The sequence below is a fragment of the Rhyacophila brunnea genome, unplaced genomic scaffold, assembly GCF_057557595.1.
Source record: "Rhyacophila brunnea isolate RB1 unplaced genomic scaffold, BYU_Rbru_1.0 scaffold_5, whole genome shotgun sequence".
Taxonomy (NCBI): Eukaryota; Metazoa; Arthropoda; class Insecta; order Trichoptera; family Rhyacophilidae; genus Rhyacophila; species Rhyacophila brunnea.
In genome coordinates, this window is record NW_028233170.1 from 49,750,917 (window position 1) to 49,769,219 (window position 18,303).

The following is an 18,303-nucleotide window of genomic DNA, read 5'->3' on the forward strand; positions in this document are numbered from 1 at the left end:
GTCGCCATCACGAAGCAAAGTGACGTGTTTCCAGCTCGACGTTCTCTCACTGAATGCGAGCGAGTCCAACATTTCGTCGCGCCTACAGTTGAAAATTATTTGCCATTTCACTGATGTGTCACCTTAATATTCACTGAAGCGCTTTCCAAATTGAGCTACTACTGGCGATCGGCTTTTGTGTTTCAAATCAAAGTAGGTATTACTTTAATTACAAACCGAAGTCACGAATAACTCCAAGATTTTTTGTTGTCTGCATAATCTATAGATTCTATTGTAACTGTATAGATGTCACTAATTGCTGCATGTTGTGGTGTGGTAAATAAATGTTTTACTTAGAAGTCATCAACCACAGCATATCGACATTTTATTTAACGCAGATGACGCAAAAAACTCGTGAGAAGATTCAAAATATCTGCCTCGAAACAGTCAAACTAATCTATAAATTATTATTCTAAAATGTTATTTAAATGTGAACGTTAAGTGCATTGGAACTCTACGTCACTAAACGTACCACTGCCAAAGCATGCAATTATAATATGTTAAATAAACGATTACTATCGAGTTTACACCCTGTATATAATATGTCTATGTACGAGTATATCGGTGGATGTAATAATTCAAAAGTGATACCAGCATCTCACACAAGACTGTTGTTAAGAGCGAGTCGACGTTAACATTTCGCTGACTGTTCGGTTTTCCCGGCAGTCGAATGTGCTTGCGACTGTCGGGAAATATACGGGATCTTGTCGGGCGTAAAATACAATAAATAGTAACAGCAAGATATTTTCAAGTGTTAGACTACGAAAAATAAAACAAAGGATACAATTTCTTTGCGGAATGCAATTTTGCACACATCCCTGAAAATCAAATGTCATTTTATTGCAGTATACCTTTCATTCTTTATAATATTCAAATATATGTTCCATAAAAATGAATATACATATTCATATTGCAAATATATTCTTTATATATGCGTATTAATATATAAGGATACTTTTTCACACATCAACAGGCCATGAGGCACAATGACTGTATGTAATACAATCGGAATAGGTTTTTAATGAAACATTTCTTTTATTCATCGAATAATTCACAAGATTTAAGAATGTATCATTCTACGGTTCCATGACAAAACAGAACAGTGACAAAACACAACATTACAAAACAGAAAATGACAAAACAGAACATGACAAAACAGAACAACGATAAATATAACTATGACCTTTCAGGAAAAATATAAATTTAATATTGAAATTGTCCTATCTCTATTATGTGATAGATTTTAATTAGTACAGATTTTCAATACGCCATAATAAATCAAATTATATACCTAATTTCTACATTCGTAATCGCTAGAAAGCCTCAAATAAACGGGACTTAACTCGGTATTGCCGGCAAGCTTAGGATATCTCATCTTAATCAATGTAATATGTTCAAAATGATTGGGTGACTAGGTACAACGAAATAATGACCTAAAGTAACCTCTCTCTTCTCTTCTTGGTCGTGCACTCATGGCTGAGGATCGTGACCACATTTAAATTTCGCCATCCTTTGACTAACCTAACCTAACCTTAATAGATTCCACAAAAATTAATGTTTCATTTTTCCTCTGGCTGTTCTGTTTTGTCATGTTGTCTTTTGTCATGTTCTGTTTTGTCTGGTTACCCATTCTACATATTGAACATACATAACTTTAAAACATCTCAGATATATAAATATACCTACTAAAAAAATCACATTTGAAAAAAATACGACGCGCTATGGGGTTTGAACCCGTCGATCTACTGGTATCGCGTCAAATGCTTTAAATAATTAAGCTACGGGCCTCCTACTTAATTACGACAATACTAGTAGGTCCTACACGAAATGCATATCAAATTTTGTTATTTTTGACTATCGGTTTTTGTGTTTTAAATCAAGGAATCATTAATTGCATTAATTACTAACCGACGCCCGGCTCTCGCCACATTTTTAGTTATAACGTCTACTTGAACTTGCTAACAATTTGTAATAAACTATTTTATTTTATTCAACGAATAATTCACAAGAAAACAATGAACTCAGTAGTTATTGTATTATGTTGGATTGAAGGACATTATGTGGACACGAGCTGCAAATGTAGTTATACTGGTCAACACATTTGAGAGGAAGATTCTGTGGCGGATATACGGGACCGTAAATTAGGGTGGGGGTGTAGAGAATCATGTAGAATGGTGAGTTTGGACGAGGATTCAAAACTTGCCATATTTATAAGATGCATAAGACTCAGTAGGCCCGGTACACTGCTGGGAAAAATAGTCCTCGTTGGGATCTCAGGAGGAATTAGGCACATGATTCTAGTTCCCTCATATCCACTCATTACGTATATGAAATTCGGGTTTGAGCACGGATATCTACCTTCTGAGACGCTATAAAAAAAAATTGTACCTCATTTCTTGGTCCCGAAACAATGTCGAACGGGACTGATGTAAAAACTACGCACTGGAGTGTTCAAAGTAAAAATGGAATACTTCATCCGCCGGCATTCATCTTTCGCAAAAGTATCATTTATAACCGAGTACTAAAACTCTACCGAAGCAGATCAGCCAAGAGTTGAAAATGATAAATATATACATAGGAATCGGAAATATTCCATTCTTCATACAATCTTGGAAAATTTACAAATAAGAGACCTTGGGAAACAGCTACACTCGTACGGAAATCAACTGCGGGCAGTCCCAAAAAATTCGGGATACCATGAATATGTTAAGAAGAGCAGCGTAAAAGCCCTCTTCAATGGCGAAAACTGAAAATGAGTTGCAAAGGATCGCGCCAGGTAGAAGATGGCGGCGTAAAAACTGGCGCTCAAATTGAGTTTTAGTACAATCGAAAGAAGCAGTAGGAGTTGCTAAATCGTTGCTGAAAGAATGACCATGACATAATAAAAATTCGGTGTGTGTACTTACGTACACGCGTTAGGAGTTATACTCCTTTGGCGTAACCAAACAAAAAAATCATCTTTGCCATACAGCGGTCAGAAGTGGAATTAATAAAAAATCAAATTTTATTGGCGTGTTATTATGATTATATTCATTTCGGTCTCAAGGGTATTTTATCGATATAGGTACCGTCAGCAATAATATTATGTATGCGAATAAATAATATTATTGCAGAATGTACTATCTTTGCTTAAACAGATGACTGTACAACTATTTTCGTTAACAATAATAATTTATTACAAATAAAAAGTAAAACATAGCCTATTTAATGGTTTAACTGAAACGTGATATTGGCTTTTGTGATGAAACATAATAATTATTATTAGCTTCAATTATTATAAACCGCTAATAAATAAATTGAAATGGGATATGCGACAAATATTGTCCTAAACTGTAAAAATATGTATTTTTGTGTATCAAGTGTCTAAATATTGCAAATTTACAACATATCTAGCATTGTTTGAATTATTTACCAACTCAACATTCACAAAATTTATTTATTTATTGATTGATATAATTTTACTCATAAATATAGCCTCAAATCTTAATGAATAATCATAATAATAAATTGTGTTGCACCGGCGCGCGCAACTTCCGTCACACGCCAAAGGCGATACATCGGCGTCACACGCAAAAATACACTCTGATGTGTTTTCCCTAACGCGCCAAAAGAAGTATAACTTCAATAAGTGAATTTAGTTTGTTCAAGTACAAGAAAGACAGCATTATGAAAATCAACCTATACTTCTGGTTCACTGGGGAGTCCGTCTATGGTTTGTATTTGTATCGCTGATTGCTTGGTTACGAAACCTGTTCTAGTCAAGAGAGCCGCTGATGGGGAGATTGCGTGATTCCATAAAACCGTAGGCAGATTGACTTCAAAAGGCCTGTTGAACTTGGAGTTCGTGTAAGGATATGCGGTCTGGAAAGTTAATTTCAGGTTGAATTTTAATAGGAAAATTATGAATATATTATAGCAAATAAACTTAACACTGGAGACAGACATGCAGTAAGCGAAGCACAGGGTCAGTGAATCATAATCGTGATATAGATATTTAGTAAAACAATTTATTTGAAACCAGTATATGTATATGATCAATCTGAATTTATTGCATTATAGATAAAAACTTCTCTATAATGATTCCTATTCTTTCGAAACTGTCACTTGTATGTTGCGTTACTACATACTTCCGCTAAAAACAACCATTAATTATATGTACCTATACTTATTGGAACCATTAAATGATAAGGTTTGTCATGTGATTGTCTATCTATAATATAGAATATATATTTCATCGCAAGAGCTTTTTTATCTCAATAACGAACGCATGGTGACTAGCATGCACTTTTTCATACTATTCCTCTGTTTTTTGTCCTTACGTATATTGATGGCCTATGTTTCCCATGCCCATATCAAAAAGAAAAGTACGTGTGCACTGACTAAAGACTGCATTTTAGGAATAAGAGAAGGTCACTTTTAAATACATCGTTCAGACGGCCTAAAGCTCGTCTAACCAGCTTTGTTCTGCGAATACCTTCATCAAAATTATTGTCCCGGATAGAAGTGTTCCTTTACCAAATCGAGGTGAATACGTTAATGAGGATCACATTTCGGTCAGAAAATCAGGTAACAATGAGGTTCGTCTATCTTAGCCCGGTCGCACATAGGAACTCGTCACGACTGCAACACGTCGAATTTGTATGTGTGATTTTGTTGTCATTCAAAAAACACATGTAACTTAATGTACTACCGCACATAGTGTTAGTGTGAAATTTTTGATCATTAGGCGGGGGGGGGGGGGGTAGAATAGCAAAATGTACAGTCATATTAGAACATAGTTGCCACGAACCCTCAGACTTGGCATATAATACATAACCAATATTTTAAAATATTATTTTTTAATTAACTATTTTTTTATTCAACGAATAATCCACAAAATTTAAAGAGTGTAACATTATAATTATTGAACATACATAATTTTGAAAACACTTCTGAGAAAATATATTGTAACCAATAGAAAAAACCTTTTTAAGAAAAAGGTAAGACACCCAGAAGAAATCGAACCTGCATCTCTAGGGTTTTAAAAAAAGATTTTTTCTATTGGTTATACCTAATATATTTTCTCAAGTATTAGAAAATAATGAATGATGAAAATATCACTTCAAATTAAATGCTGTGCGAACGTTTTGTTGTGAATTATATAAACATAGTTACAAGATAAAAAGAACCTTTTATATACAACGTTTTTAAATTTTCTGTTGAATCATATAAACTTGACTTGACTAGCTTAAACGATCAAAAGAATTTGTATTTGATAGAAATAATACTGAAATGTCATTTTGACATATCATATTGATTTCCATAGTAACGCACGTATATATTAATAATTTAGTTGCTAGGACCCCTGAGCCCTAGCAACCAATAATGGTGTCAAATAACTTTCCATACAAAACAGAATTAACTGAAAATGAATTCAATTCTGCTTAAAGATTGCTAAAAGTATTAAAAGAATGCATTGGCATCGTGTTCTGATATATTCTAAAAGTTTCAAATGTCTAGCTAGTCGGTAAGTTAGTTAAAAATCGATTGCAAGATTTGCACCGAACAAAGAACCACCGGACAAATAAGAAAACGAGCTAAGATAAACGTTGTAAAATGGATAGCATTATATCGAGTCGGTAGGCTTTAAAAAATCATAAAAAATCACAACGCCTGGGACACATTATCAACTCATTTATATCATAACAGTATATAATAAATTCAACATGCCTCCATTACAGCGAAAGCCGAATATAGTTTCCCGCTTCCGAGAAGTTTGAAGGCGAACGAAACATTAGGGATACACGATCAAAGATAGTGTGCGGAATAATAAAACAGAACGATGTGAAAATTAGCAAAATTTACATCATTCGCAAAGCCAGTATGATTGAATTATCATATTTCATAACGGGTATTCGAGTGGTTATTAATTGGCTTTATATACAACAGCGCCTAGCTCTCTACCGAGTTTCTATTTTAGAGCTACGCTCGGAAAATTTTAATTCTCCTGCAGTAGAACTTTAACTTAATTGTGTAATATTTTGCGAAAGTATTCTTTATTTAGCAATATCATTTTTCTGATTTTACATATTGCTTCCATATTGAAAACATGTAGAGTTAAAGGAATAAGTCTCTATGTATGTAAACAAAACAATATAATCACCTGAGTCAGGGCCTTTTGAAGAAAATTTACATGTATGGCATACAGGGTAGCCGGTATTTTTGAATTGATCCCAATAAAAATTATGGGGGAAAATATTAAGGCGATACTTCAGTGAGACGGAAAATAATTTTCAACTATAGGTGCGACGAAATTTTGGACTCACTGGCAGTCTGAGAGCGAACGTCGAGGTGTCAATAAGTCATTTTGTTTCGAGATGGCGACGGGGGTATTAATTCTTAAATCGTGTAAAGATGACTAAAAACATTACCCATTTACTTTAAAAAGAAAACATGTAAATGAATATATTATTATTGTTACTAGTAGAGCAATAAATAGAACATTAAATGGACGCATGTTGGATTTATATGACAAATTATATTTCGGTCAGCATGCGTCATTTGCACCCGCGACCCGCCTAGCCATGATCTTTTTAGACCATGCCTCAACTGAGGTATAGCCTTAATGCTAAATGGCGGTTCTATTAGCAGTTGGCTGTAATTTGAGGATACCGGTGGTAAATTACGAATCTAGGGGGGGTGGTTTAACCAGGAAGCCAGACACTGACCTTTTTATGTTGAGAGGGCTGGCGCGCGTTGAAGTCGGTTCAGTATTCATGCACTCACGCACTGGTAAATGGACGGATGGTTGATAGACGCGACGTCGCTCAAACCATATCAGATTTAGCACAACGAAGGTCACACATATGCGTTTTAAGTCACTCTCTGGTTAACGACGGCTAAGCTATAACAAGCCCGGACACAACCGCTTTCTTGATGTCACTCGAGCTAACTAAATGTTATTCGCAATCACGGTCGGCTCATGACCCGTAATTGCCGGTTGCCTGGTCTTGTGACAATAATAAATAAAGATATGAGGTAGGTGGGAAAATAAGGAATGATAGCCACCACAATTGCCCGAACCACAAAATTTTTAATAATACTTCTCAATATTATTTATGTTATTAAAAAAAAGATTTCCAAGAAAAATTTAGCATCTTCAGAAAATTCAGTTATTAGAGTCATAATATCTGGAAATTCAGCGTCGCCAAATCGTAAATGTTTTAAATCCATATTATGTAGTTAATTTAAATCTTTTTCTTGCTGCCACATTCAAAGGTAGATTGTGCCGCGTTACATGCTCGGCTCGGGTGATGTTCTCAGGTTTGTACGGGGAATTGTGTTCATTAATAAATGTATTATTTCACTGATGTTGCATTGTGAAAACGTCGTGATATTTTAATTAAAAATAATAACGCACATTTATAAATACATAAATAAAGAAATACAATTGAATTGAATACGGTCCCTCACACAGAATCATTGGTAATTATGAATTAAATTAAAACACCGCTTCAACATTCTATAATATGACGAATCTATAAACTATTGAAAGCTTTTTGTTTGCTTGCCCCTTTGATTAATGTCGGATACAAAATTAACACGTGTCATTCAAAAAAGCTCCACGAATAACGGAAACAATTAACGGTAGCCGCAGAACTTTCGGGACAATATTGTATTGTATTCGTTGCGTACCTGTGTAGGTAGGTATATGGGTTCGTTCGTGTAACTATTACCTATAACTTGTATGAATTACAAGCAGTGTAAGTGTTTTTGGTTAACACGTGACGACGGTCTGATAAGGAAACTTGTAAATTATAACTTAACTAAGTAGGTACTCAATAAGGCAGCATTATAATTATTTATAAGGGAGCTGGGGCTGTTTTACGATATTGTATATTACCTATACATAATATTACATTAATATGCATTTATAGTAACGGAATGTTTTCATCAAATAAAGTTGTTACAAAAAATGTACATTGGTTTAATAAAAAAAATTGTATATATTATAAATATTGATTTAAAAAAAATAACAATATAAGTAAGTACTTAATTAATTGATTAGGCTAGGATTTTTGATCTTCTATAATTCTACAGTTAGGTACCAATTATTAAGGTTATTGACAGCAACGGTTTTTGACAGTAACACGATTACCATATCAATATTATGTTCACGATTTTTTAGTGATGACGAGTTAATATCTCAAAATAAATTTTGATATCAAGGAGCGGACTATCTTATGACGCTGGATACGATGATGAAAACCTTTCAGAGAAAGTAGGATGTCCCCCACCAAGGGCATGCACATACATTGTTTGCCCTTTCCAGATATTCAACCAATGAAGATAACGGCTTTGATACCTTAACACACTATCTACAGTCTACACAAAAGTAAATTTGCTGGCAAGCTCCATAAGCTTGGACCTGCAATACGACCTTTATATCCATGTCGATGAGAATTAAAGGTTGTTATAATAAATAGAATGAGAATGCCTTGACAAATCAAATGAAAGGAATGAGTTGTAAGTCGGTTCAACTAGCTGTTGGCTAGCGTTTCAACGAATTGCGACGCCATACTGGGTACGTGTAAATATATTCACTCAGATTATACGAAAGTTTTGATTAGCGTATTGTTTTCTGTCTACAATTATATTTTTAACTTAATCTGTAACTTTAAATTACAGTTAATTCAGTCAAACACACTTGAGTGCGTGGCCACATGCTCCTGAAACATTTCTAAGTACCTATAACTAATGATGCTTCACCTATATACGTAGGGTCTCGTGATACGCTAATCAAGGCCAGTTTTGGTACGGGGAGAATTTGTTTCCAGAGGTCCATAATTGTGTTGTCAACTTACTATATGAACTAAACTAGAGCATATTTATTATGTAGTATTTTTAGGTTAGGTTAGGTTAATATTTAGAAACATGACATATTCAAGAATTAGGTAAGTAGGTATATTATATAAATGTTTACTTCATTTAAATGACGAATCAACTCCCATTACCAATTAGGTTAAGTGTTTCAAACTCGGGTAAAACTGCTCCGCTAGATACAACCGTAGACCGACCGACTGTAATAAAGGTTTAACTTGGAGGAAACCACAGCAATATTCCACAATAATTACTAGGAACGTAACATGGATATATTAAATGATTTCTCATACCTACATAATGTGTAGAGATTTGGAAAAGCACGTACTTGATAGGAAAATGAGTGAATGTTAGTAGAATTGAATTTAGAATTTTTTGCAATCTACTGCAATGTAAGAAAGAAGCATTAGAAGTAACATCGATTAATATTGTATCGTACTTGTCACAAGAGGTCAATTAAAAGAAATAAGTAATTAATGTGATAAATGGTATATAGGTAAGTACATAAAAATTTATTAGTTAAAATGTTTAGAATATAATATGGCCACTGGTTACTTTTTTAATTATTCTCTAACTGTTTACCTGTCGTACCTCTCACGCTAATCTTAATCTTCATAGTTACAATTATATAACTATAAATTACACATACATTATACAGAGATTTTATTTCTTATTTAAGGGTATTTAATTTTGTAAAACGATTTATTAAACGGTTATTTGTGGAGTATTTTTAACTAAGGGCAACATTTTTGCAGCTGTTACACACACGGTGATCCAGAATAATAGTAATAATATAACTTGCACAAGTATTTAAATAACTGGTTCTTATAACATAGCTTTACTTACGTGATAGAAACGCTTGAATTTCTACGGTGATTTGACAATAATTGTTAGTCTTACCTGTAACAATAGAAAAAAGTTTTATTAACGTTAAACAATAAAAATATGATAGTTATCTTAAAAGTATATAAAGTTAGTGGTATCGTATTAATATTGGCCATTATTGGGTACTTATTGGAAGCGAAATTCGCCCATTGCTCAAGTGACACGTCCTGAATACATGCAGGTATTAGTAATGCAATTTTTGCAATACCACTTAACGGTGTCAATTTAACAACGTTAATTACTTTTGCAAGTTTTTTTGTTTAAGTAGAATGTTTTCTAACTAAATGTCATTCATGAGCCATTTCTTGATAATATGTAGATTGCTTGATCTATTTAATGGTCGTCACTATCGAGATTAAATGAAAAACGATTCTTATTCTGAGGTTAAATAAAAGATATCTTATACGTATACCAATGGAAAAAAAAACTATACATATAATAAACAATCGGCCGAACCTTTACACTATACGAAAATTAATCGTTATTATTGGGGTAAACACGATAGAAGTGATTGGTCAGTTCAATTCCGAAATGATTATTTCACTTCCAGTCTGTGTAATTTATTTCTGAGTTCCCTGTTGTTGCCATTTTGTAATGATAGTTGAACAATTTAACCTTGAACAAGCGCAGATGTGATTTCTACCAGTGCACAGGGTAAATGTGTTTTTTTATTACGGTTACTCTTTTGGACAATATTTACATCGAGCCTAACACACATTTTGTTTTACTGGATGCCGCTCCAAGTATGTGATATTTTAGGTCAAAGCTATCGAAGTTCACGCTGATGTGGCAGGTGTATAATAATAGAAATATTTATAATTTTGTATAATGAAAAAGAGGGGTCATTTGGTTTTTGAAAAACGACGCCTCTGCACTATTTATTGCGTACTACACCACTGGTAATACGGTTTTAAAATCTAAGTATCTACGTTACTAGTTTATTAGAAAAATGGGAAGAAAAGCTGTTACATTAAGTTTATAAATATAAATATTTGAACAATAGTTTGATTCTCAAGTAGAGATCATAATGAAATCTGTACCATGAATGTACATACAATTTGAGCACAATACAATAATATAAATCAGACAGTTGCTTCTTAGTTCAGAACGGAAGTGAACAAAGTTATGAAGTGATTCATAAACCACCAACGTTCGGGCTCGGCCACAAAACTACAGTTTCCGCTTTATTGTGGATCTGAAAACTTTAGTATGGCAAATCGACTTCGGCTTACCGAAGTATCGGCACTCGGCTGTGAAATAAAACTGCATCCGTCAATGCCTCGAGCAGCGTGACAGCATATGAGAGCAAAGCTTTGCAGGTGGTGTACAATGTATCTAGATTTTTATCGGATTTATTTTATCCCTCTATTACCGGAGTGAGTGGTCAATATCATTTACGATACCCTTAGACTTGAAGAATAGTGACGATATCAAATTGATCTGACGATGAAACTAGTTGTGTAAGTACTCTCATCAAGTACATATAACGTACGGTCATTGAGCAGTTTGAGGTCCATGGAAATACTTGCGCCAATAGTGTGTATTTTAAATATTGTTTACCTGGAGGTAGGCAGTTAAGGTCCGAAATAAATAGTGTATAGTAAACGTTGTTAGTCAAATATATTTGTTTTCATTGAACTAATGCCTACTACAATTTGTATATAGTGTTTGTCAGTCTTTAAAAATCAATTAAACCCTGCCTAATCCGAGCCATAGGTAGTGGATAATAGTCAAAAATTATTCGTTTATCCATAAAATTTCCAAAATTATGCCATTAAACCATAGATAATTTTAGATGTTTTACAGATAGAAGAATATTTTTTTATCGATTACGGTATGGTTTTCAATGAATTTAAAAACAAAACTAACCAACACCATATATTATAAGATTGTGTATTTTTAATTTAACGAAAACAATAAAGTTTGAGTGAAAATGTGTGTACTATTTTTATTGGATCTTCATAGCATACTTAAACTAGTATGGTTTGGTTTAGGCAGGGTTTAATTTAATTTTAAAAACTTAGCCAACCACCGTCTGCAAATTGTATTCTTAGTTAAACGAAAACAAATAAGTATGACTGACAAAGTTTAGAGTGCACTATTTATGTCGAATCTCAACAGCCTACCTCCAACCTTCGTCAGTACTGTTTACACGTAAAAGTGGTGGCTACTCGCCAATCTCATTCTTCTAGAGTAAGCGAGTCGCGACGTTGTCAATTATTTTTATAGTACTATTCGACAGGTCGTGAAAATTGATTAACCTCAAAATGCTTAGGCGCAGATATCGCACAGTCCAATAATTGCCACGTACAAACTTATAAGCTTCTAAACTTTTTTAATATACGCATGGAATCTTGCAACTATTTGCACAATAATACGCATTTTCTGGTACGGCCACGATAATACGTAGGTATCTACTGTCAGAAGTAAATTCATGCACTGTAAACGGGGTATAAATAATAGAAGTATTTGTCTTCTTCGGCATTTTAAACGTGATATTATGACAAAGTTTCTTCATGTAAACACTTTTACTGATAATACATAATTTTGAAAAACACTTTCTGAGAGAGTATACTAATTATTATAACCAATAGAAAAAATCTTTTTTGAAAAAAGTAAGCCGCCCCGACGGCGAATCGAACCCTGTATCTCCCGGGTTTACGCCCCGCCCCATCCGTCGCATTGCTACGGAGTGACATACTAATTGCGACAAATTTTAACTATTGGTCAATTTTAATACCTACTCATCAGCGCTCTTCCAAATCAAGCTACTTTGGCAATAGATTTTTTCAATTGGTTATAATATACTCTCTCAGAAAGTCTTTTTCAAAATTATGTATTTTCAATAATTAGAATGATACATTCTTAAAATCTTGTGAATTATTCGTTGAATAATTTATCCATGACTCTATAAGATAATTAGGGTTTTCGGGTCATTCGGACTCGTTGCTTACTCAAGTCCAGACACATTGTGCCTGGCACTAAATACTTTGACACAAATTTAATGGACAAAGAATTGGTTACCTACGCTTTCGACTTTTTTAAATCGCGTTTTGCATACAATCGTGGACGTATATTTTTGTACAGACTGGAGTAACTAAAATCAATATCATAATATGATGACGTGCTGATTGTTCTCAAATATTGAATGCGAGTTATGTTTATAAGACGAACTTTAATGCATATTATGTATGAGACAGCCGTCATAATTGAAAAAAAACATTTTTTAAAACGTGATTACGTTTTCTACAGTCGAGATCCGTAACTGCCTATTCATTTTCAGTTTCCAAGGGGTATTCTAAATTTTTGTTTTGGCATCCTTAGGCTGCAAATACACGGCATTGCAGTAGATGTGCGTCGACGTAGGGTCTTATTTGATTCCGATTGCATCCGATTAGATCACCAGTTTGATTTGTTTTATCTAATTAGTGATTCTAACCGGATGTAATTGGAATCTAATAAGACCTGCGTCGACGCACGTCAACTGCAATGCGCGTGTCTGCAGCCTTAAATACTGATTATAGTTCATACTGATTATAGTGAATATTAAGTTTTGCTTTGAAAATATATTAATTAACGCCATAAAGGATGTTTAGGTAAATAGTAACATAAATCAAAATGGCGGAACACTATATTGAGAAATAAATAATAATTACATGACATTAAGCTCTGGAGTGAATAATTTATTGCATGGACTTAGTACAAGCTGCTGTGGTCGGTTCGCTTTGTGCATCGCACAGTGAATGCGTTTTGTCTACTTACATAGTAGTCAGTGGGACTTCGTAGTAGATATGAACGTACTCTTAGAACTTGTGCTAGTGGTATGCGGTCACTTCAGACAGTTTGTTGTGTGCACTGTGTAATTCAAAGAAATAAAATATACATACATCGTAATTGCAAAGTGTCATACCAAACAGAATTTTAAATAATCTGCAAATATACGGAAGTATATTAAAATCAATATAATATTTAAATTGAAGACTAAATTTACAACATATTTTCATTAATCGGACATAAATTGGTAAAGCCTCAGAGGATAATGCAGTTGGGGGGCATAACTAGAAAAGATAGGCGTCTAACTTACGTTGCCGAAATTGGCGACCTAGTTTGAGTAATAAAACAATATTATAATATTTGGTAGAAGTCTATTTTCTGGAAGCCAGGCGGCAAAAGCGACATTTTTCTTTGCCTATTTCAGCGAAATTCAAGAAATCGAGAATAATAACATAATCTAACCTAATACCCCGTTTACATGTGCACGGATTTACTGTTGACAGTAAGTATTATCGCGACCATAACAAGAAAATGTATGGTTAAACATGTGACAGTAGGGATTATTTCGATCTGCGCCTACGCAGTAGAAGGATAGTGGTGAACCTGCCGGCAAAAAAACAAACTATACTCATTTTGAGGTGAACCGATTTTCACTACATAAATGACAACTTTTTCGATTTGTGTGTGTCAGGGTATGGACCTAATAGGTTGAGCAAGTGGCTGACATCCATTTCTCGTAAAAAACAAAATCTGGCAATACAAACCTCCACTCTGTGGAGGCCCATATGATCTTATCAGGATCGGACATGGTCGAAAAAAAAATGACAACATCGCGTCTCGCTTACTCTTGAAGAAAGCCATTGGAGAGACAGTCAGCACTTTTACGTGTAAACAGTAATTGTCACGATAGTTTAAAACACGCCCTATTGCCGTCAGTAAATCCATGCACGTGTACAAGCGCTATTACTTAACAAATAATAATCCAGAATATCGGCTATTGTCAAAATTTGTTTGCCGTTCGCTTTCACTAAATATACAAGAATCTAATATTCTTATTAGAACACATTAGTAGAAGAGAAAATGAACATGCGACGTGTTTATTAGTACCTAGGTATTATTATTATAAAAACGGCTATTTAGCGCCGATATCTCTGCATTACGAACACATAGTATGTAATAAAAAATCATAAACAAATATTGGACAGAGCGGGATTCGAACACACGTATTTTGCTTTCGTATTAAATTAACTGATACAAGTATTAACCTTCTAGATATTACCGAATAACTATGCAATTTGACTCATTTTCAAATTTAATAATGTCAATAATTCCATCTATACTTTAACATAATATATCGGTCAAGAGGAAAACTATAGATAGATCTAAGTAATTTTCTCAACTCATTAAGTTCTAATTTTTAATCCAAACACGCGTTCAAAAAATAACATGTAAATTCGACAATAATGATACACCGATAAAAAAGCAGAAACCGTATCCACTGCAAAATATAATTAAATTCTCATTCGTGAGAATTTCATACTAAAACCTAATATGAATACTTCAGCATCTACATGTTCTATGTATATTATGTATGTAGATACTGAAAACCCATAAACCAATCCTCGTAAAAAAAACCATGGTAATATAAACTCCACTCTGTGGACTATTAAAAATCCGTTCAGGATTACTTAGACGCAATTTACTAAAGAAGTTATTTTATTTTTCAAACACTCAAATAAAATTCAAATACTAAACCATTTTAGCTATAAACATACGTTTGTTACATGGAGTAACTTTCTAACGGAATTTGAGCACTGAGTTTTATTATGTTTTCTTAACTGTTACAGATTTTCTCAGCAGTCGTTACGGATGTCGTTACTCCGGTATGTCGTTGCATCGTTATTTACTTTAGATGCAGGGCTTCTAGCATATATGCAACATGTCCGACATGCAACAGGGGTTCGAGCATTCAACACCAGTACGAGGCGTTATCGAAACGATTTCTCATGAAGATATTTTGAAATGTAGGTATATAGTTTATCATGGCGTTATATTTAAATAGTTTATTTATATAACGTTTTCCGGTTGTTTGACGAGTGCGAGCTACCCATGCTCATGTATAGATGTGAGATGTAGCATCATGGCCCCGACAAGGAGGGCTGACAGGGCTCTAACTTGGGGCCCGGACTTAGGAGGGGCCCGGCGAGGCGGGTCGACAAATTAAGTGAGATAAACACACACACCAGATAAATTTTCTATAATAGTAAAAAAGTCGCATGCGGTAGATACTATTTCACTTTAATTTTATAATTATTTTAGGGTGATTCCTGATTAATAAAAATGTATATTTATACAATATGGCGAAGGGTCGCATGTTACTTGGTTATCACAAAACGGGGTAGCGATTAGTGCTTCAAATATGACGCTAAGTGCCGACAATTCAAGTGAATTTATTTAAAAATACTAAAAATCGCTAAAAAACACGGATCCTGGAGTTCCATGGAATACCATTTGGGGAAGACTACTGTAGAACATTACCCTGAACCTTAGCGGTATGTTGTGGGGCCCACTTCAGGCTGTGGGGGCATGCGTGGCATCTTACCAAGGTCAAAGGTCTTTCAGAATCGAATCTTAGTAGTACACGCGTACGATTGCACTATATATTATGTAGAGTTGATACGTAGGCCCTTTCTGAGGAGTGTGAATCATGGAAAAATGCTTCACTTGGCTGGGACATATCCTTCGGAATCCACTAGAAAGTGATACAGTGTAACTTGCAACAACGCTACAACAATGTTCTACGCGTAATTGCAAGTCTCAGATGACAAGAGGAGCGGTACGTAAGGGGGAGAAAACGTTTTCAAACCCGTATTAGATTATATAATATTTTACTTCTGTATGGCCTACACGTCAGAACGCACAATTGAGTGTACAAGTGTATTATTATTTCGAATTAATAGTAATACCGAATAATCATTCATTTGAAATGTCATAGTGATTAGTGATTATTCATTTTCTATTGTGCCGGTCTTGGATATATAACGTCACACTCCAAGAAAGAGAGAATTTGATTTGATACAATGAATAGTAACTAGGTTGTTATGTGGGACGGAGGGGGGGATTGTAACAAATATGACTCACAAACAAAAACAAAAATGCCATTTCTTTATTTTCTGGCAATAAAACAGTTAGAACATTATACTAAAATCGATAATTTCCAATGAACTTGCTTTATAATGAATAGGTATAGGGAGAGGTTTAAAGATGAAATTTAGATAGGGGGAAAAAGAAATGTGACAATGAGGTGGTAAAATAGGTACTGAAAAAGTCATCTAAGTACGACCATTATGATTTTGAGAATATAATATCTATCAAGTGGATTTCATCTCACTCTTAACATTGTGTGATTATTATTTTACAAATTAATACACTAAACGAGAAATGCTTCTTTCTAGAAGCCGTTTAATATTTCTATACGAGTCCCCGGCTATAAAGCAGACAGCAAGATCTGTTGCTATGTACGCCGCAGAATTCACGGCGTGTTTTTGTTTGCATTTAATTAATATTCGCGTGCGAGAATGGAAACTCTATCCTGAACGTAGGATGAAGTTACTCTAGGTATTATTTGAAATGTTATGTTTGTGTTAAGAAGATGAGAAACAGTAGACAACATATCCAGTTAATAATTTTGTATAAATATCCAGTACTGAGTTACAAGCACAAACGTAGCGTACACTGGACGTGTGGTGAAATTAATATACATAATTATTATCTCATTCCCGGCAGTGCGCAAATATAATTTTTACATATTAATATTGAGCTGTTAAAAATTAAAAAAAAAACTCCTATGTTACAATTTTGTTTAACGATTTATTTATGTTCCCTGTTTATTTACATTATCAGACAGCGTTTTGTTTATACCATACCTATTTGATTCTAATAAGATAATAAGGACAACAAATTTGTGTGGTTTTTTTTACATGAAATGGATGATAGCCACTTGCTCAATCTATTATGTCCATACTCTGTATCCAATCACACATTGAAAAAAAACATGTAAATTTCTTTCGAAAACGGTACCCTCGACATTACAAGCCGACGAGTAAAACTTTTAACGTCTACACATACCATGAAAATTAAAATAGGCATAATTAATATTTGTATATATATATAAAAATATACTAAAAACTTATATATATATATATATATATATATATATATATATATCAGTGTAGTGGTGTTAACTGTCAATTCTTATTGGAAATATATAATAATCATCATCATCATCATCAGCCTGAATCTATCCACTGCTGGATGAAGGCCTCTTCAAGCTGCTTCCACTTTTCTCGGTCCCATGCATTGCGTTGCCACGTACTTCCGCAGAACTGTATCATTTCATCGATCCAGCGGCCTCTAGCCTTGCTTTAAGGTTTTTAATAAACTCTATTACATCGCAAACCCTTGTCTGCTTCCTTATCCACTCATTACTCTTTTTGTCCTTTCGCGTCATGCCCAGCATGCACCTCTCCATACCATGTTATGCTACTCTAAGTTTCTGGATCTGTCTTTTATTTAGGGTCCATGTTTCATACGCATATATGATCACAGGAAGCACACACTGGTTGAACACTGCGTTTTAGGCACAGTGGAAGGTCACTTTTGAAGACATTATTCTGGCGGCCAAAAGCACTCCAGCCTAGCATTACTCTGCGAACAATTTCATCAAATATACATCCATCTATAGAC

General features: G+C 34.1%; 1 protein-coding gene across 2 annotated transcripts in view; it reads right to left on the reverse strand.

Annotated features, from left to right (window-relative positions):
- Positions 1 to 18,303, reverse strand: part of mib1 (E3 ubiquitin-protein ligase mind bomb 1) — an 817,691-nt gene that overhangs the window by 146,960 nt on the left and 652,428 nt on the right. Inside the window, exon 12 of one of the 2 annotated variants that reach the window (XM_085955264.1) lies at positions 9,591 to 9,798. The exons of the other annotated variant lie outside the window; for it this stretch is intronic. Within the exon in view, the coding sequence (XP_085811390.1) occupies positions 9,795 to 9,798 (4 nt within the window). The 3' untranslated portion in view covers positions 9,591 to 9,794. Of the gene's footprint in view, positions 1 to 9,590; positions 9,799 to 18,303 lie in introns of those variants that run through there. 2 annotated transcript variants of the gene reach the window in all.